We start from the raw sequence: 21,363 nt of genomic DNA on the forward strand, positions 1-21,363 counted from the left end.
GAACAAGAGAGGGATGGGGAGATGCACCAGGATGGCAAGAGAGACAGAGAAGTAGAGAGGGGTATCTGTGATTACTGCAGGCTCTGCTTTTTGCAGATGGGAACGTAGTGGCACCAAATTCTGCTGGTGGGCTCCTGAAGTGGATGTCAGTGCCCTTCCTTGGGAAGTACAACACCTGGGCCCACTGTTGCTGAGCAGGTGACGGCTGCCCAGGGGAGGGAAAGGCCAGCGACAGCTTTCTGTCAGCATTTTGTGTGAGAGCAATCAGTGGGCTTACTCAATTTTGGGAGGTGGGCTCTGGAGGAGGTAAGAGCAATCTCAATAACCCACCATCAAAATTTGGAGCCCAGCTCCCTGGTCAGTGTCAGAGCTGAGGCAGTCCCCATGCACAGGAGACACTCTAGGAATGCCCCTCATCTCCCCCCTCCCCCATCTCCTGCTCACCTTGTGCACGTAGAGGAAGAATGATGAGCCCAGGTAGTAATCCGCCCACCCCTGTTGCCATCTGACAGCAGCTGCACCCCAAGCACCCCAGGAAACTGTTGGTAGAGGTAAGGGAGGATGTAATGGGAACCCCCTTCACACCATCTCATTCCCTCTTTCCCACCCTTCTCCTACGCCTTTTCCATAGTACCTCCAATCCCCAGCTGCCCCCTGAACTCTGTCTGAGGTCCCAGCCCCCTCCCATTCCCCACATTGTGCATCTGAGCTCACCTAAGAGCTTCTCACCCACACCTGGCTGTGCTCCCAGTACCACATACAGCCCCAGCTCCCAGATAATGGAAAACAAATAGGTGATTGGTGACAGCCAACATGGCTTTACAAAGGGGAAATCATGCCTGACAAATTTGGTAACCTTCTGTGGCAGGCCTACAGCACTGGTGGATGGGGCAGAGCAACTGGTGTTGTCTGTCTAAACTTATGCAAAGTGTTTGACACTGTCCCTCACAACATTATTGTCTCCAAAGTGGAGAGACATGGATTTGATGAATGGAGCACTTGATCGATAGAGAACTGTCTGGAAGGTTGCATGCTAAGGGTTGTGGTCAATGGCTCATGGTCCACATGGAGACCAGTGACAATGGAGTCCATGCTGGGGCCAGTACTGTTCAGCATGTATGTCAGTGACATGGACAGAGGGATTGAGGCACCTGCAGCATGTTTGCTGATGACACCAAGCTGTGTGGTGCATCACACATGGGAGGGAAGGGATGGCCCATCCAGAGGGACCTTGACAGGCTTGAGAGGTGGGGACGATGAAAACCTCATGAAGTTCAACAAAGCGGAGTGCAAGGCCCTGCACCAGAGTCATGGCAATCCCAAAAACACCAACAGGCTGGGTGGAGAAATGATCACGAGTGGCCCTGTGGAGAAAGACTCTGAGGTGATGGCAGATGCAAAACTCACCAGGTGCTGGCAGTGAGCACTCCCAGCCCAGAAACCAATGGAGTCTTGGTCTGCATCCAAAAGACTGTGGCCAGCAGATCAAGAGAGATGACTCTGCCCCTCTACTCTGCCCTTGTGAGACCTTACCTGGAGTCCTGAGCACAGGTCTGGTGTCCCCAACATGAGAAGGACTTAGAACTGTCAGAGAAAGTGCAGAGAAGTCATGAAGTTGATAAGAGGACTGGAGCACCTTCTCTATGGAGACAGGCTGAGAGAGCTGGGGCTGTTCAGCCTGCAGAAGGCAAGGTGGTGTGGAGACGTCAGAGCACCTATACTAGTTCTGGCTGGGGTGGCATCAATTTCCTTTGCATGGGTGATGGTGGAGCTGTGTTTGGGGCTGTGCTGAACACAGGGCTGAGAACACAGACATGGGTTTGTTTTTGCTGAGTTCAGCCACAGCTGAGGCCTTTCCTGCCCCTGTGAGGCCACAATGGGGACAGGCTGGGCGTGCCAGGGAGGCTGGGAGGGGACACAGCTGGGACAGGTGACCCTGACTAATCCCAGGGATATTCCAGACCTTGTGGTGTCATGCTCAGGATAGAAAGTGGGGGGAAGAGGGAGGAAGAGGTGGACATTTGCGGTGGTGCCGTTTGTCTTCCCAAGTCACCATTCCCTGAGATGGGGCCCTGCTGTCCTGGAGGTGCTGAGCACCTGCCTGGCCATGGGAAGTAGGGAATGAACTCCTTGTTTTCTTTGCTTATGTGGCAGTTTTTGCTTTCTGCATTAAACTGTCTTAATCTCAACTGTCGAGCTTTCCAGCTTTTACCCTTCCAGTTCTCTCCCCAGTCCTGCTGGTGGGAGAGTGAGCAAGCAACTGTGAGGGGTTTGGGAGCTGAATGGGGTTAAATCACAACACTGTCCAAGGTGATTTTTACTGAGAAATACTACAAGTGTTAAGCAATAAATGGCAAATGTCTGCTTGGGATGAATTTCAGAGATTGTTCTTCCTGAATAAGAAAGAAATGGGGAGTGGAGAGCAGTGTCAGCCATCAGCTTTGAGGCATGTGGAGAATCCAGTCTACATATTTTAGCAAGTGACACCCTTGCAAAGGCCCATGGTTTGCAGGATTCTAAGCTGTGAAAATGCTTTAGAGCATTTGCATAAATGTATCATTTCTCCTTCCTGAGATCAAACTCTTCTAGCTGGAGATGAGAAGGAATTTCCCTTCATGATCTGCATCTCATTCACTTATGTCCCAACAGTGAACACCATGATTTAGCTGGAAGCTTGTCATCAGAAAAGATTTGAAAATAGCATGGTGACTGGATGGCTGAAACATGAATGACTAACCAGTAGATATGGTGATCCCATATTTCTTTGTTTCCCTCAATTCTATGGACTAATTGGGCCATAGAACTGTTAAATAGGAATTTAATCCAGACTGGAAAATTTATAAGGTGTTTATTATTGTGTACAAAGGATCAGATAAACTGATAATGCAGCCAGCATGTCGGGGTGGAGAAGAAAAGGGTGATTACTCAGAATTAAAGTGCTCCAGCAATGCTCAGGTGATAACCAGTATTTTAATGATCATCTGAGAAGAATTTGAGTAGCCCAAGGGAGCTTAAACCTCCTGCTGTGCCATGATCAGCATCAAAAAAACCTCTTCCCAGTAAACAGCTCCATCATTTCCAATCGGAAAAAGCAAGGGACAAGATTTGTACAGAGTGACATCTAATGAAGGCACATCTACAACACACACCAAAGATTAAGTTTCTCTAGAAGTGGCTGTCTTATAAGAGAGAACCCTGTTAAAACAACTGCCAGGAAGAGACATTATTATATCTTCATGGCAGAAAGCTCACTCACAAGTGGAGTGAGCTCGCCTCTAGTTCAGTGTTTAGAGGGCTTTTCTTTTTATTTTTTAAAACTTGTATGAAAAGGGATTGGCCATTTTCCAGACAGGCCATTCACCAGCCAGCTCAAATGTAAGGATGGGACTCAGGTTTCTGTAGTACCACACCAACCAAAAGTTGCTTCTATGTGATTTTGCTCTCAATGAATAAACAGGTAATTTAAAGTGTTACTAATTTAGAAGACAAACCCTTTTGTCTTTACAAAACATACATGAGAAAGTGTTGGTGTCAAGCAGTGTAGGCTTAACACTGGATGACTTTACAGCTTCCTCTGCATCATCCATGTATTAAGGAAACGTCAAAGTCTGGGAAATAGGTCTTCCTAATTCTGAGACTCTCTGGCCATCATACTCCCACTTCCAGAGACTTTCACTGTTGGGACTAGAGCCTCTTCACAACGATGGTTGAAATGCCCTGCCAGGCTCTGCCAGGACCCACCACATAACCCCCACTCTCCCAGGCAGACCAGGTTTCCTCACTGGTTCCACCCCAGGTTTCCCATGGCAGTCTCAGATGTCTCATTCCATAAAGCAGAGCACAGTAACACAGCAACAGCCCCAGCTGGTGCCTCCCAGGAGGGACTCCCAACAAACAAACCCCTTGGCTTTATCCACTCACAGTCTAAGCATGCCCCAGTCTCAAGTCTCAGCTTTTGCTCCAGAGTCCTATGCTCCTGCAGTGTCTCTCAATGTCCCTCCCTGGGCTGTACCACAGGCCCCTGGGCCCTTTATTGTGCAGAGGGTTCACAGTTCAGGGCCTATTGTCTCTCTAGACTCCTCCCAGAGTTCAACTTGCAGCTCCCCTACAGCTGCCCCTGAGCCACCTGCACCAGGTGTGTTCACAACCCTGCAGGGTCTCATGGTGCCCAGGGGACATTTTGACACTGCAGGGCCACATGGAAACAAGGGTACTGTATTGGGTTCTCATGGCCAGCTTTTGGTAGCGGAGACAGGGGGCTACAGGAGTGGCTAATGTGAGAAGCTGCCAGAATCTTCTCCCACATTCAGTAGAGCCAATGCCAGCCAGCTCTAGGTTGGACCTGTTGCTGGCCAAGGCTGAGCCCATCAGAGATGGTAGTGATAATATATTTAAGAAGGAAAAAAACCAAACCTTCTTGTACAGATGGAATTGGGTCAGAGAAGAGCAGGATGAGAGTATGTGAGAGGAACAGCTCTGCAGACACCAAGGTCAGTGGAGAAGGAGTGGTAGGAGGTGCTCCAGGTGCCGGAACAGAGATTCCCTTGAGATTGGATGCCCAAAAGAGGACTCTGAACCTGTGGGAAGTCCAGACTGGAGCAGGTGGATGCTGAAAAAGGATGTGGTGACTTGAGAAGACTGTGCTGGAGCAGACACCCTGCAAGGACCTGCAAACCTGCAGAGACATGAGGCCACGCTGGAGCAGCTTTGCTGGCAGGACTTAAGGCCCTATGGGGGACCCACGCTGGGGCAGTGGAAGGACTCTGACTCCTTTCCCTGAGCACAGCAGGAATAAGGTGTGAGGAACTGACTATGACCCCCATTCCCACCCCCCTGCACTGCTGGAGGGAGGAGGGAGAGCCCAGGAAGGAGGGTGGGATAGGGAGAAGTTGATTTTAGGATTTATTTTATTTCTCATTATCGTGCTCTGATTTGGTTGGTAATAAATTCATTTCCTGGTTCCAGGCTGAGTCTGTTTTGACTATGACTGTGGTAGGTGAGGGATCTCTCCTGGTCCTTGTCTCAACACCTGGGCCTTTCCTTATATTTTCTCTCCTGCATCCAGAAGTGGAGAGCAAGGACAGAGTGATTTTGGTGGCACCCAACATAAAGCCAGGGTCAACCCACCACCAGATCCTACATGCTCCGGGACTGCAGGAAAAGCTTTGGAAGCAGCTCCAGCCTCATCAAGCACCTGTTGATCCATACTGGGGAGACCCTCTGGATGCCAAAACTATGAGAAGGGCTTCACTGTGAGCCCAAAGCTCCTGGAACACCCCTAGGACCCACCTGGAGGAGATCCCTACAAGTTCTCTGGCATGAGGAAGAGACAGAAGGAGTCTAGGTCCTGCCAGGACCACCACCTGAAGTAGAAGGTAGTGACAAGTCTTAAACCCAGGGTCCCAGGAGCACCTACAGGTTTCCAGCTAGACTCTCCTGAGCCCCAGGAAGGGGCTCACAAAGTCCCCCATCCTGCCTCCAAAATCCCTTGGGATCCCTGTCCGATTCTGCATTCCCCCCTCCAAGATCTCCAGACTCCTGAGATGAGCCCAAAAGCTTGGAAGTCCCCATCTAGGGAGGCCACAAACTCCCAAATTTTATCTCCATTCACCAATTTTCTCCTTTCCTCTACTTCTTCCCTTCTTGTGTTCCCGCACAGCAGGTGGGAACAGCCAAGAGCCCAGCGCTGCCCATGCCGACCTGCCACAGCTCCATCCCTGCTTCCCCTGTGGGATTGAAGGGGTTTTGGGGGAAAGGGTGGGTGCTGGCTGTGGCGGGAGGAGAAGAAGGAATGGAGGAGGAAGAAGGAGTGGGAGCAGGGATGGAGATAAAAGGAGAAGGAGGTGGGATTATGGAGGACAAGGAGGAGGAGAAGTGGGAGTAGAAGGAGGAGCAGGAAAAAGAGTAAGCTCATGGGGCCACCGCTCAGTGCATCTGCAGCCCCACCGCCGCCCCACCCCCCTGAGAGCATCAACTCCACCCCTACACCCCGCAGGTGACCGGGAAGGGGGAGCTCACCCCAAATAACTTGGGGGAGGGGGGTGTCCCCATTAAAAAAAGGACTGCAATGATATATTTCACATTTATATATTAGTTTCTGCAATGATCATAAGTATTTAGGTATAGTTTCATATATACTTTTATTTAGCTGTTTATATTTAGCTGTTAGTATAATGCAATCTACCATTTAAGTATGTACTGCATAGTTTATAGAAATAGTAGTGTGGTGAATATACAATATCCTAAGCTTTAACTAAACCCTGGGTGTTAAAATATCTCTATGTAACCAAAACAAAGGGTGTAAGGCAATCATGTTACCCCCCCTTCTCCCCTGACTCAATTGTTCAAGTGATAACTGTGACTCAAACCAGAGAACTGGAGGACAATTAGAAAATACCATGGTAAATTTAAAGAGGACAAACTAAACCTTATCAGAGGACTTAAAATAGCACGATGGAGACACAAGGAGGAATAAAATATGTTAACTTGACACACGAAATGTCATGCAAATAAGCCAGAGTATAAAGAAACCAATCAGAAGGATTCCCATAACATCCAAGACTTCACAAGAATGTTTGAATAATGTAGGGACTGTATGAATATGTGTGTACCTCAGTTAATGTAGCAGTTTAAAGGTAACACTATGCGGTCTACTCGTCTCTTCTTTGGCTGTTTACCAGGAGCACCCCAGCACTGGACTTTTGTCTCTTCTTTTATTCCCTACTAAAAAAAAAAAAAAAAAAAAAAATATCTGTAGCTTTATTCCTCTTTTCACAGTCCCTGGAACATAGTTTTGGGGGTGGGGAGGAGATATTTCAAGTTCATTCCAAATATCTTGGGGCGGGTTTCTGTTTTGCTTTTTTGGGGGGGGTGGGGGAATGTCTCATTCTTGCAGGATTCCAAAGCTGAACCGCAAATGCCCCCTGGGGGGATACTGCGGGGCCCCCAGGAGGTGTTTTTTGGGAGGATGTGGCGCCTGCGGGCGGTGAGTGGGGAGCCCTTAGATGCCCAGGATGCTAGAAAGGGAACCCTGAAGACAGAAGACCCCCAGGAGCCTAGAGAGTGGGGACCCTGGACAGGAGTGGTTATGATCAGCCTCTGAAGATTATACTGGTGTCTGTCTGTCTATCTATCTATCTGCCCACCTACCCACCTACCCACCTACACACCTGCTTATCTTTATGCAGGGTTTTTTTTAGAGCTCCCCAATTTGGGTGCAGTGAAAAGAAGTTAGACAACCTCCTTTTTGTTTGCTAATTGTTTTGGTTACTATTATCTATAGAAATACAGCAATATAAAAGCATAAAAGTAACATGTAAGAAAACATATGAAGAAAGAAAGGATAAAAGTAGAAAGGTAGAACCATCTGTGGATCCAGACATGGGACTTGATTGTTGCAATTTTGATGTCAATTGGTCACAGTGATGGTCACAGTCTTGATTTCTTGGGAGTGGGTGAAGTCCATGAAACCCAAACTTCAATGGGTTAGTATACACTTGGGTTTATGTAGGAAGGTCCATGTACTTCCCCTTGAAGGGGGAATTTGCAGTGTGACAACACTGTGGATCTGTTGCAACACTGTGGATCATGTGCAGTTCCCTGGTGGAAGCCCCAGAAATCAGTCAGGGGCACTTCAAGGATCTTTGATGGTTTATGACATTTGTTAAGACATGACAGCTGTCTTAGTCTCTCAGTCCTTACAGTTGAGCTACTTATGCCCCATCAGAAGGGATGAAAGCCTTTAGCCCTCAGTCTGAACGTCCCAGTATGTCCCTCATGGAGAGAGAGTGGAGTTTTTACAACTGAGCCAGTTGTGCAAAGGATAAAATTGTCCCACCTCACTGGATCAGCTGCTTATAGGCTTCTTCATTTATTTGGCTCAAAACCCAGCTTCTTGCTAAACAAAGGTTGAATTTTTGTGGTCATCCTCTGGGACTCACTCCCTCTGCACCCTGGTTGTTCACTTGCACAGAATCAGCAAAGTCCCCCCATGCTTTTACAAACGGCCAATTGTTTGAGTCATTAACCAGGAACATTCCAGTCTCTCATAGGGAGACCCTCAGAACCACTGACAGGTCAGAGAGAGGGAACTCCTGGGACCACCAGCAGCCCAGAGAGGAGGGAGCTCTGGGATTCTGAAATGGGTCTATAGAGGGGGTCTCTAGCAGCCTGGAGAGGGGCGGGACATGGAAAGGGGGGAGCCCCAGGAGCCCTGTCATGACCCACCGGTAGGGGAGTGATGTTCGTTTTAAATTCCCATCAAACTGAACAAAGACCCGGACACATCTGAGGAACTCATGTTTTGTCGTACCCAACACTTTGGTGAGTTCTTGGATCCCATCACAAACTCCTCCTAGGCGTTGGCTTACAAGGCACAGCGCCACCACACAGTTCGTGTAGAGTGGGATAGAACAGGAGAGGCGTGCTTTACCCAGGCACAGCCAGGGAAGGAAACAAAGAATACTTCCAGTGCTTCAATCCTGTGTTGGTGCTGCTGTGTGGATGGACCGGAGCTGTGCAGAGAAATAACAGAAAGAGAGGGGAGAAAGGGAGAATAAAGAGAGGCAGGGGAAACAGAGAGAAAAAAGAGTGAGGGGCCTGATCGTCTCTCTTTTCCTGTTCACCTGGTGCAGCCTCTTGTGTAAACCAAACTTTTGATGGGTTTTGTTCCTGTGGGCACTGCTGTCCCTTCTCTGGTAGGTGAGTTAGGGGGCTGAGCACAAGTATTGGGGCAGAGCAGGGAGTTCATAGAATCACACAGCAGGCTGAGTTGGAAGGGACCCATGAAGATCATCAAGTCCGATTCTGGGCCTTGCATAGGACTCTCCAACAATCCTACCATGGGCTGAGAGTATTGTCCAAATGCTCCTTCAGCTCAGACTGGTTTGGAGCTGAGACCACTTCCATGGGGAGCCTGTTCCAGTGCCTGACCAAGCTCTGAGGTAAAAACCTTTTCCTGATATCTCACCCAAACCTACCTGACTCAGATCTAGGTGTTTCCTCAAGTCCTGCCATTGGTCACAAGAGTGAAGAGGTCAATACCTGCTCTGTGCTGCTTTGGAGGATGTTGAAGAGCTCAGTGAGGTCTCCTCTCAGTCTCCCCTTCTCCAGCCAAACAGACAAAATTACCTCAGCCACTCCTCATAAAACTTCCCTTCCAGACCCTTCCCACCCTTGTGGCCTCTTTTGGATGCTCTCCGATGGCTACATGTCTTTTTTTTAATGTTTTGGTGCCCAAAACTGCCCCCGGGACTCGAGGTGAGGCTGCCCCAGTGCAAAGCAGAGGACAATTCCCTGCCTTGCAATGCTGGACCTGATGACCCCAGGACATGGATGACCCTCCTAGCTGCTAGGGTACTGCTGATTTAGATCCAATTGGACATTGACCAGGACCTCCAGGGCCTTTCCCTCAGCTGCTGTCCAGCATCTCATTCCCCAGTCTACACATGCAACCAGGGGCACCCTGTCTCAGCTGCAGAAACTTGCCCTTGTTAAACTTCACGCGGTTGGTGATTAGCCACATCTCTGATTTGCCAAAGCTTTTTGCAAGGCCTCTCTGCCCTTGCAGGAGTCAGCCCCTCCCAATTTAGTGTCGTTGACAAACTTTCTTAGTACTCATTGGAGTCCTGCCTCCTAGTCATTTAGGAAGATGTTGAAGAGAACTGGGCTGATGATGGATTCCTGTGGAACCCCACTAGGGACTGGTGCCAGACTGATTTCACCTGTCACTGTCACCCTCTGTGCCCAAGCCATAACACAGTTATTCAGCTGTGGGCTGCACAATTTGTCCAGAAGTGTTCTGGGAGAGACAGTATCGAAACCTTTGCTGAAGTCAAAAAACTATTCCATCTCCTGTCTTTCCTGGGTCAACCACGTGGGTTACCCTGTCTTGGAAGGAAATCAGATTCAACAAGCAGGACTTTCCCCTTATGAAGCTGTGCTTCAATTCCAGTTGAGCTTTGGCACACAAATTTTCTCCCTACACTGTTGAGCAGCGTCTCTGTATTCTTCCGTTACCTGACCTTTCTTCCACTGGGCACCCACTTTCATTTTTTTCTTATATCCAAGTGGAAATCCCTGTTCAGCCATGCTGGCCTTCTGCCTTGCCTGCTTGACTTCCAACATTTAGGAATTGCTGCTCCTGTGCCCTTAGAAGGTGATGCAGTGATGGACCTCAGCACCTGCAGAAACATTTTCCCAGGGTACTCATTTGTTCCCTGAACAGCCTGAGGTCTTCTCTCACGGCCAGAGTTGAAGTTTTGCACTTTTCCTCCTGTCAAGAGAGGTTTTATACTTGATTGCTCTGTGGTCTCTGTCGCTAAGATGGCCACCAATCTCCATTTTGCTCACAAGATCCTCTCTGTTGATAAGCAGCAGATACACGAGAGCATCTTTCCTTAGAAGTGTCCCTTAGCTCCTCAAAGAATAACTCTTCACTATCCTGGGCCTGGCTGGGTTGTAAGAGCTGAAATGAGGGACAGGAGACTCCAGACTGGGTCTTTAAAATGCTGTTTATTGTGTCCAGATGATAAAACAATTCATGGGTCGTGGTCAGCATCATCTGTAGTCTCGTCTGAAGCCAATTCTAGTTCTGGTTACAATGCATTATATACTTTCTAATATATGAATACTTTCTAATATATGAACATTCTAATACAGGACAACCAATCAATACTTTTGCTATTACCTATAGCCATCACAACTATAAACATTACCATATTCATGTTACTCTTTTCCAATCACAAAAAGTTAGTGCATTACAGTTTAAGCTAGAAGTTATTTTACAGCTTTCTTGCAGTGGAAAATTTTGAGACCTTTCATTCTATTTGCAACATGACCTTTTTTTTGCTTGTGACGATCTTTTGCTTGGTAAAAACATATTTTGTTTGAGGTGGATTTGTCCTTCTCTCTGAGCCGTAAAATCCCCTTCCAACTCACTTACCCTTTGCTTTCTAGTTATCCAGGAAAACTGACTCGGCAATTCTTTTCTTCTATATCAAAACTTCATATTATTTCTATTCCTTCTTCAGATTCTACATTCAAAGATCTTTCTGTTATACATAAATATCTGTGAGACCTTCCTGCCAAATCCTTATCCTTCCCAACACTGGGTGGTTGTGGTAGACTCCCGCAGTGACATCTGCATTATTTGTTTGCCCCTTAATTCTCACTCAGACACTCTCAACTGTGCTGTTACCAGCTGCAAGCTCCAGATATTCCAGCCCTTCCATTACATCCAGTGCCACCCCAGACTTTTCCTGCCCTGCTTACCCTTCTGAAAGAGCTTTTAGCCATCTGACAGGGCACTCCCATTACAGAATTGTCACATCCCCAGGTTTCACTTATACCAGTGATGTCAAATCTCTGGCAATGGGCTGCAGGAGTCTTTGTGTTGGGATTGACAGTCATAAGGGACAAGACTCATGCGCTCTGTATAAGCTAAAAGTTACAGTTGCAGTTTATTGTAAAGAGCCCTGCTAAGAGCTGCCAGGCGCAGCCCAGAGTAGGACAAAGAGATAAAAGTGGGAAGAGAAAGAGCAATGGGATAAAAGGGTGGTGGGGTAATAGAAGAGGGAGGGAGGAAGAGCAGGAGGGAGAGTAAGAGAGAGAAGAAGAGAGCAATTTCATGTTTACAATACAATAAAACTTCTTCTATGATGAATATTCTAATTTCCACTATTACCAATGTAATACAAGATACAAATTCTATAGCATTTACATATAGCCTATAGGATTCCTTCTATTACCATAGTGTGTTACACTTTAAACTCTAAAAACTACTCTTTGGACCCTAGCAAAATCTTCTTTGACCTTCGGACATTCTCTCTGGCAGAGGGCATTGTTCTATCAAGAGGGGATTAGCTTCAGCGGGCGATCTTATTGTCTTATAGTTATTCAGTAACTAAGGCTTGGCATCTCAAACGTGGCTTTCATTTCAATCTCGCTCATAGTTTCAGAATCTGAGCATTCATATTTGTAAGGTTTTCCTGTTTCATCTTTCCTAACAATGGGCCAAAGCTTCCAGCTCATCTTGTTACTCAGGCTGCATGCATTAGTGTAGAAACATTTCAGGTGGTACATTGTAGCAGGATTGAGGGATCCTATTAGTGCTCCTTTACCCAAGTTTTGGCACTCCATCCTGACGCTCATCAGGGATGAGCCTGGTTTTGACCCTTTCCCTCTTCTGAGTTCATTCAGAGCTATGTCAATAAGGCCAGCTGGCTCCGGTGCTAGAGCTCTTTTTTCCTTCTGAGAAAGGGAAATCCCATCAGGTGTCAGTAAACCAGGTGTTGAATAGATCATTTTTTTCCAATTGCATCAGCCTTGGACCCACGCATTGATGTAATGGATCTTGCTATTTCTGTCAATATTATTCCTTGTTACCAGAAGGATTGAGGAAATCACTACCTGTGCTCCTGAGCCTTCAACCAATTGTCTCAAGGCTTTGAAATCTCTTTCAATTGCCCTTGGACTTCTCTTTATTATTTTGTCACTGCCAGCCTGAAAAACCAATAGCAGATAGTCATCAGAGGGCCTTACTAGACTGGAGAGTTTTCCAGTAATGTCACTTACCCAAGCCCCTGGGAGACTGCAGAATTCTCTGTGAGTTGGGTCCTGTCTGCAAATCGAGCCCTCTGTTCTCCTCAGAAGGGAGTCTCCTATTGAACTGCCCTTCTTTTCCTCTTAACAGAGGAGATCATGATGCCGGGTACAGGTGATATTTCTTTAGGAGGCTCCTCTATCCCGGAAGAACCTTCACCCACCTCATCAGTTGTCTGGCTGCCTAATTCCAGGGCCTCTTACTTGTCATAGAAGGTTCCTGTCCTACTTGTCAGGTTTTCAGAAGGGGGAGGAACCTCCCTTCTGGTACATGCAGTGACTCTCTTCCAGCCTTCATCTTCAATGGACCCTTGATCTTGCAGGGTTCTGAGTCTCCGCAACAACAAAGGTTCAAGTCTGAGAATCTGGAGACTGGAACATCTCTGAAAATAACTGGTCAAAGTTGGTATTTTCGTGTTTAGTGTCTATTTTCTACTCTGTGCATATCTTCAGTGCCATGCTGAGGATGCCCTCTGAGCAGGGACAGCACAAAGCCATGTGCTTCCCTCACCCATCTGGTCTCCCTGTTTATCAGCACTTCCATGTTTGTTTATCTGAAGCGCTGTTTCACCCCCTCCCCATTGTTACAGCTGGTGGTGTCAGTTCTGTACTTAGTGGCGCTTCCAGCACTGAATACCCTCATCTACAGCCTGAGGAACCAGGAGCTCAAGGATGCTCTGAAGAAATTTAGGACTGGATGCATTTGAGCAGCCACAGCCTGTCTGTTGTCGTCTGTCAGTGACTCCCAGTGCGTGTCATGACAGATCAAGTCTGTCTTTCCTTATTGACACGTCTTGTCTTCTCCACTTGTGATGTTGTTGTCTTTAAGAAGAAATATCATTACTCATCCTCTCCTCCTTCAGCATCCACCAAGCTTATGTGACCTGGAGACTGTATGTAAATAGAGACACTCACATTGTATTTAAATGAAATAAATTAACCTGCACTTTTTTTTTGCTTTTTTTTTCTTGCTTTTTTTTGCTGCTTTTTTTTTTTTTTTTTTTTTTTTTTTTTTAATCTTGAGATCCATCCTCAGCAAAGCAGGAAAGAATGGGAAATGAGAACAACTTTCTGGCTGCACTAGCATTGGATCAGGCCCTGTTCCTGGAGCAGGACAGTCTAGGACCACAAGGGCTGGGACTTTTATGCTGGCATGGGGAGATAGGATGGCAGGAGGAGCTGCAGAGCTCTCAGGAGCTCAGGGAGAGGGGAGCAGGGCACACAGGGAGCCTCCTTTTCCTTTGGCCAAGCACCTTGCCCATGGCTGGGGCTGAGTCCTGTCTGAGTTGCAGCTGCTTCTGTGCCCTTGCCAGGGGCTGAGGCCGTGGGGCCACTGCCCAGAGCCCCCTGCCCTGAGCAGAGCTGTGGGGCCAGAGCCGGCTGGGCTGTGCTGGGGAGAGGCCCTTGGTGCTGCACAGAGCTCAGGGCAGCTGGCACAGCTTGCAGGGAGCCGGGCTGGCCTGAGAGAGCCTGCCAGAGAAAGCAGTAGTGTCCATCTCAGCCTGGCTGAGCGTGCAGGGGCAGGACTCAGGCCAGGCCTTGTGGGGCAGGGCCAGCGCCTTTGGAAGGCATTGGAAACAGGCAAGAGGCCCAGAGAGGAGGCTGCTCTGTGCCCTTGGTGGCATGCACAGAGCAGGGAGGGGCCCAGGACATTTGTCACCACCAGCCTCTGTCCCCAGCCCTTGCCAGCCCTGGCTGCTGAGCCCAGGTTTGCCCTGGGCTGAGTTTGGCTGTGGCCCAGCTCCATCCTCCTGCGGGGCTCAGGGCCTGTTCCTGGCCATGGCCAGCCCTGCCCGGCCTCTCTGCTGGCCCAGAGCCCGGCAGAGCCCGGGGCAGGGCTGTCAGTGTAGGCCCACAGGTGCCACGGGCTGTGCAGGAGCTGGCAGAGGCTGCCCAGCAGGGAGGCCATGGGGCACAGAGCCCCAGGGCTGCTGTGGGCACCATGGCACAGGGACTGTTCCCACCCGCAATGCTCCTGTCCCAGGCTGGGCCTGCACAGGGGCTGTGGGGACATGTGAAGGGAGCAGGGCTGTGATGTCATAGGGCAAGTTTCAAACAGGCACCGTGAAGACGCTGACAGGAGGTGACAACAAGGCCAGCAACAGACAAGGAATTTCTGTGAATTGTTTGTGCTGTGCAGGGCTGCTTCAGAACAGGGAGGGGAATTTAATACCAGCAGACACTGATACTGATGTTGAGGGATGTAATGGTTTCCTTGCCTGTGTCTTTACTGGAAAGGACTCTCAGATCTCTGCATTCAGTGAAGAGTTTCAAGGGAGAGTAATGCATGCACTGGCAGGAACCTCACTGAGGGGAGGAAGGGGTTAAAAGCGTAAGATTTGGCAAGAAAGAAAAAATAAGAAAAAGTAGTATTTTCACTCAAAGATGGCCTTGCTGCTGAAAGACACTGATATTCAGTGGGGGAAATTTCACATATTGTGGTTGCTTTGGGTTGTTTTCTGTCTGCTTTGAGAAGTAGAATTTCTGTAGAAGATAACAGGATGTTGTAAAATAATCCTAAAAAACATTCTCACAGGCCTAGGCCCCTGGAGAAAGGGAAGAGAGATAAGAAGCTCAGAGATTGCAAAAGTACAGCCTTGTGAAGGGATGTGCCTAAGATAGGCCCTGTGGTATGTTATGGCAGGGAAACAGGCTTGGCATGAGCACTTTTTGCCCCATTAAGAAGGAGTAAGCTTAGGATTGTATGTGTCCCCATTTTGTTAGCGTGGTGATAGAATAAATCTACTCTTTACACTTCAGCTGTGGATTTTGGCCATCTTGGTTGCCTGCATATATTCACTTCAAACACTCATGAAATCCCAGAAGGACAAATGCTGGTGTTGGCCCCTGCAGTGACACCAGCTGGAGCTGCCTGGCTGGGAGTATCCCTGTGGGAAAGGTCTTGGTGGATGGGGAGCAGGGCAGGAGGCAGCCCTGGCAGCAAGGAAGGCCAGGACCACCCTGAGCTGTGTGACCAGGTGACTAAAGATGTGGATTATTCAGATTACTGTGCCTTAGTTTTGGTGTCCAGACAGAAAAGATGTCTGAAAGCCTGAGCAAGTTTAGTGAAGGCCCTCCAAGGTGGGGCTGGAGCACCTTGCCTGTGAGGAGGCCAAGGAAGCTGGACTTGGATTAGATCCAGCTGCTCTCACATTCCCTTCTGAGAAGTTTAGAAAGCCAGGGCGTCCTGGGTAGGTTTTGGGGGTGTTGAGGGTAGTTTCTTTACCTTATATCTCAAAAGGAGCTTCTCTAATAAACTTTAGTCTGAAGCTCTCACTCTGCCCACAACAAGGGGATCACTGCAAGGGGGCATCAGTTCACTGGGCACCAGTGATGAACACTGTGAACACTGAGAGGAAGCACTGGGAGCACTGGGAACTCTGTCATGTCTCCCAGTTGCCTCAGTCCAGCTTCCCACTTTGAGTGGGGGCTGTGTGGGTCCATGTGGTTTTAGGGTACGCGTACCAGCAGCAAGAGTTTGATTGACAACTGGCATTTATTGGGGAGAGGAAAATGGAGTGGGGAGTGCTGAGGCCACTGGGGAGTGGATGCTGAGGATCTCCAGGTGTGGGGTCGTGGGGTTGCTGGGGTTGTTCAAGTGCGGGATGTTGAGGATAGCCATGTAAGGGGTGCTGGGAGTGCTGGGTGTACTAGATTTTCAGATGCTGGTGGTTCTGTCTGTTGGGAGTGCTCAGGTGCCAGATGCTGTGTGTTCTGGAGGTGCTGGGTGCACTGGATGTCCAGATACTGGGATTGCTGGGTGCCGGGGGTGGCCAGATGTGGGGTTCTGAGTGTGCAGGGTGCTGGGTGTGCCCAGGTGCAGGGTGCTGGGAGTGCTGGGGGTGCTGAGTGTGCTGAGCGGGTACAGCTCCTGTGCTCAGATGGAGATGCTGTTCTCCGTCTCCAGAGGGTTCAAGTAGTTGTATCTCAGCTCAGCCAGGTGGTTTCTCTCCTCAATCCGGTCCCGGATCTCCTCCAGCTGCCCTTGGAAGGCACGGATGAGCCGGCGGGGTTCTGCCTCTGTGAACCACTCCTCGGGGTACTGTCCCAGGAGCCTCTGTTGGGGGGAGGACAGGGACATGGACCCTTCAGCTTCAACCCCTCGGCGCCATTCAAGGGTTCTCTGGCACCTTGGTAGGTGTGGAGCAATGGTGGCCGTCCCTCAAGCTTGATGATACCAAAGGTGGTGACATCCACCCTTGTGGGCACCTCTTGTAGTTCCCCAGGCCCACAGAGCTGTTTGGGGAGTACACAGGGACTGTGGGGCCAGACTCACCCTGTCCTTGAGCTGAGAGCTGAGGAGAATGAGGGCCACCAGGATGTTGGCAGTGGTGGCCACCTCAGGGATGGTGTCGAGGAAGTGCTGGAGGAAGGCTCGGCCCTTCTCGCAGGGTGGTGGGTGGCGCATGGAGGACGGGGCGTTGGGGACAAAGGCTCCCAGATCATACTGCAGGGCAATAGGTCACTGTAGAGAACATCCCCCCAAAACAGCAATGGGACAGGTAGGGGCATCCCCCTGAAACAGCAAGGAGACAGGTGGGGACATTCTTTGGCACAGAGAGGGGGCAGGTGGGAACATCTCAGCATGGCAAGGGAGGTGGATGGGGACATCTACAGTATGAAGAGGGGATGGATGGGGACATCCTTCTGGCATAGGGACCCATTGGATGGGGATGTGGGGTGAGGAGATCCTTCCAACATGGAGATAGGATGGATGGGTACTCATCCTTCTAGCATGTAGAGAGGTGTTACATAGACATTGGTTCAGGATGGGGACATCCTTCCCACGCACAGAGGAATGGGAGTGGGACATATCCCCAGCAAGGCTAGAAGACAGCTGGGGATAGCCTTTGGATCCCTGGCCCATGTCCCACCTGCCCATTGTTGACAGCTGCGTGTTGCGCCGAGCAGGTGAACATCACCATGGTGAGGAACTTGATGAGCTCCGCCACTGTCTGCAGCGAGGAGGGAACACCTGGGTGGGAGTGGGGACAGCAAAGAACCTCAGGGACCTGCCTGTCCCCTGCCTCCCCTGGGGACATCCTGTGGCAGCCACAGGTGTGCTACCTGAGGAGGTCCTGCCCAGGAAGCCGTTGGTGAAGATGTCCATCACCCAGGCCTGCAGCTCGGTGTCCCCGCTCACCGCTGCATCCCCACCATAGTAGAATGTCACAATGCCTCTGACAAAGCTGCCGGTAAGGATGAGGTGATTGTGAGGTCCTGGGGCACGCCAAGACCACCTTCCACCCCCCAAAACCAATCTCACCTCTCAATGGCTTCCCAGAGGCTCATCCCATCATCTCGGTAGTAGTAGTTGGGGACATGGGACATGCCACGGTGGCGGATATCATCGGGGAGGCACAGGGATGTGTAGGTTACCTGCTCCAGGCCTCGCTGCACCACCAGCAGCAGCCCCTCATAGGTCACCCCTGATCCCTGGGAGGAGGGCCACCCACAGATGGAGAGGGCCAGATGTGCCAGACTTCAGTGTCCCCCGGTGCTCCCCAGTATCCTGCACTGCTCCTGGGAGTCCTCCATGTACACACCCAGTGCCCCCTGTACTCCCATATACTACCCCAGTGCTCTCCAGTGTCCTCCACCCCATGTTCTCTAGTGCCTCTCAGGTCTCTAATGCTTCCCAATGCCCCCTAGTTCCTCCAGTACACTACAGTGCTCCCCAGCAATTGCAGTAGACCAGTGTTCCCAGTAAACACCAGTATTCTACTTTGGTTCCAGTAGCACCACAGTACCCCCCAGTGTTTCCAGTAGACCCCAAGGCTCCCAGGAGACCTCAGTGACCCCAGCAGAATCCAGTACCTTCAGTGTCCCCAGTAGATCCCAGCACTGCCAAACTCCAGTGCCCTCCAGCGTCCGAGTGGATTTCAGCAGACCCCCAATGTCCCCAGAACAGCCCCATGCCTCTCAATACCCCAGAGCATTCAGTGCCCCTCAGTGCTCCCTACAGGACCCAGTGCCCCAGCAGAGCCCAGTGCCCTCAGGCCCCAGGGCTCACCTTGTCGATGAGGCCACCCCGGTTGATGAGCACGGTGCGGGCCAAGGTGTTGATGTGCAGTGTGAAGTGGAAGTGGGGCATGAGGAGCTGAGGGAGGAACAAACACCTGACAGGTGACCAGGGACCCCTTCACGGAGCTGGGGGGGCTGTCATGTGGGCCATAACTTCCCTCAGGTCCGGGGGCAGGGAGCAGCGGGTGGCCCTGAAGGGGGACCGTACCTTGAAGAGGGGGTGACAGGTGGGCAGGTGGCGCAGGGTGGAGATGGCAAAGACCTCCCCAAACAGGTGGGTCCTCAGCAGGTGGGTGAGGAGCTGGTGGCTGTAGAAGTCGGCATTGCGCACCCAGGTCTTGGCCAACAGCCAGTCCCACTCATCATCACTCGGCAGGAAGATGGGGCTGCAGGGTCCTGGTGTTTGGCTGAGCTGTGGGGCACCACCTCATGGTCTAGGACCATTGCCACCCTCCTGATAGCACGGTTTAGAGTGGTACATCCCTACCTGGATGGCGATGGGGCGCAGGAGCCCATCGATGCCCTGATGAAGCAGGCAGAGCGGGGCCGCTATGTGCTGCTGGCGCCCATAAATGGTGTCGGTTGGGATATCCTCCAGCACCTTGTAGTCCACAATGAAAATCCGACCTTCTTGCAGCTCCTTGCCCAGGTCAGTGCCACCTCCCAGTGAGCCAGCAACCATCTCTGGTGTCACCGGGAAATTGAGCGGCAGCGTGGTGCAGCGATGGATGATGATGGGGTTGTTGCCATTGAGGAACTGGTAACCAAAGAAGTCATCTTCTTGCCAGTGCTTGGCCACGTACTCAGGGACTAAGGGGATGGTCAGACATCAGCACCCGCTTACCCACCCTCCAGGCACATCTTGTGAAGCCCTGAGTGATGCAGGTGGAAGGGCAGGGGACAACACATAAGGCACCCACCAATGTCTCTGCCCTGTGTCCGGGAGAAGACAGTGCGCATCTCATCCAGGCTGTTCCAGGAGGTGCATCTCAGTAGGAACCCTGACAGAAAGTGGGAGGCCCCTCTACAGGGCAGAAGGGGGACCTCAGCACACCATTTGCCTTCTCTGGCCCCTTTCCCTGCCATCACCCAGGTCTTCCATGGCCCCAGGGCACTGCTTACTGGAAGATGAGGAAACCGGTGAAGTTGTTGGCCCTGATGCAGGAGAACTGGATGTTGGAGTCCAGCTCAAAGATGGAGTCCACATTCAGGCAACGGGGCCAGCCCTGCGCGAAGTTCTTCCACCTGAGTGGGGGGGAAATAGGAGCAGACATCAGCATCACTGCTGACCAGCCCACCTGGCCAAAGCAGGCCTTGTCCCCATGTCCCTGCTGTCACCGGTAAGCCTCCTGCCGTGCTGCCAGCTCCTGACTACGATGTTCCTTGAGGATCTGCAACTTGTCGTCCACCAGCTTCTTCCCTAAAAAGAAAGAGGGTGTCAGAAGTTGGACCTCTGGCCATCAGAGGAGGATGGGGGCAGGGTGTGTCCTACCTGAGCCTTCCCGCACCTCCACCGTAGTGACACCTTCCAGCCACTGGTAGCAGGGGAAGCGATACAGGGTCCCATTGGGGGCTGTCACACGGACATCCTTGCAGAACCAGGCGTCCTCCAGGAAGAGCCGCCACTTATGCAAGCGGATGAGGACAATGGGGCCCAAGTCCTGTCCACAGTGCACAGACAGGCTCCTCTCCTGAAGAGGAAGAAATGGCTTCTGGGGGGATGGGCAGATACCCTGTTGTGGCACCAGGGATGAGAAGGGGCTCAAAGTATCCACATTTGATTCCATCGCCTCCAGGATCCTTATCCTCCACCATCCCCTCAAAGTCATTTTCCTCCATCCTTCCAGAAAACCATTCCTCCAAATCCCCCAGGACCACTACCCACCATTCTCTCAAATTTTTTTTCTTCCAGACCCTCGAACGCCTTTCATTAATCTCCCTCAAATACTTTCCCACCATCTCCTTGTATCCCCAGGACACTCCATAGAGTCCCTCACATCCCTGGGGCACCCTGTGCCGCCCCTCATGTCCCAAGGACAGTTCTAGCACCCCTTGTGTCCCTATCCCCATCCCCACCTTCCCTGGCAGGAACAAGAAGGAGACCGTGGTCCTGCGGCTCTCGCCGTAGCTGCCCACCAACGTGATGGAGATGGAGTTGTTGGTCCCAGCTTCCACCATGTCACCTGTTGCCACTGTCACCTTGTAGACGGCCATGACAACCTGCAGTGATGTCCTGGAGATGCCTTCAGAGAAGAGTGAGGGGCTGTGGAGTGCAAACCTGCTGTTTTGGGTGATTTGGGTGTCGCAATCCTCATGGCCGTTGTGTGAGTGGGTGACAGGTCCTTCCTCCTCAGGGAGGTGTTATCAGATCACCACTACTGGCTAGCATTCAGTACATCTGATCTCAACTGGGGAAATGACCCAAGCGATGGCCCTGGGTGTGGCTGTGGGGACATTACCCAAGCAATGGCCCCAGGGGTGGCTGTGGGGACATTACCCAAGCGATGGCCCTGGGGGTGGCCATGAGGACATTACCCAAGCAATGGTCCTGCGGCAGTTGTGGGGACATGACCCAAGCAATGGCCCCAGGGGTGGCCGTGGGGGCAGGACCCAAGTGCTGACCCTGGGATAGCTGTGGGGGCATTACCCAAGTGATGACCCCAGGGGTGGCTGTGAGGATATTATCCAAGTGATGGCCCTGAAATGGCCATGGGGACATGACCCAAGCGATGGCTGTGG

At 50.8% G+C, this 21,363-nt stretch overlaps 1 protein-coding gene and 1 pseudogene across 1 annotated transcript; one reads left to right on the plus strand and one right to left on the minus strand.

The window, feature by feature from the left end:
* Nucleotides 1–21,363, plus strand: part of LOC130260850 (gastrula zinc finger protein XlCGF49.1-like) — a 160,390-nt pseudogene that overhangs the window by 41,403 nt on the left and 97,624 nt on the right.
* On the minus strand, nt 16,081–20,838 carry LOC130260841 (hydroperoxide isomerase ALOXE3-like). The gene is made up of 13 exons (XM_056506600.1): nt 20,701–20,838; nt 20,117–20,315; nt 19,963–20,044; nt 19,747–19,869; nt 19,545–19,648; nt 19,112–19,434; nt 18,833–19,036; nt 18,614–18,700; nt 17,867–18,036; nt 17,668–17,789; nt 17,475–17,575; nt 16,877–17,047; nt 16,081–16,657 (listed from the first exon to the last, which is right to left on the minus strand). The coding sequence occupies exons 1-13, from the start codon at nt 20,836–20,838 to the stop codon at nt 16,478–16,480; spliced, it is 2,004 nt and encodes a 667-aa protein (XP_056362575.1). The 3' UTR covers nt 16,081–16,477.

This window comes from Oenanthe melanoleuca, chromosome 19 (assembly GCF_029582105.1).
Source record: "Oenanthe melanoleuca isolate GR-GAL-2019-014 chromosome 19, OMel1.0, whole genome shotgun sequence".
In the NCBI taxonomy this organism is placed as follows: Eukaryota; Metazoa; Chordata; class Aves; order Passeriformes; family Muscicapidae; genus Oenanthe; species Oenanthe melanoleuca.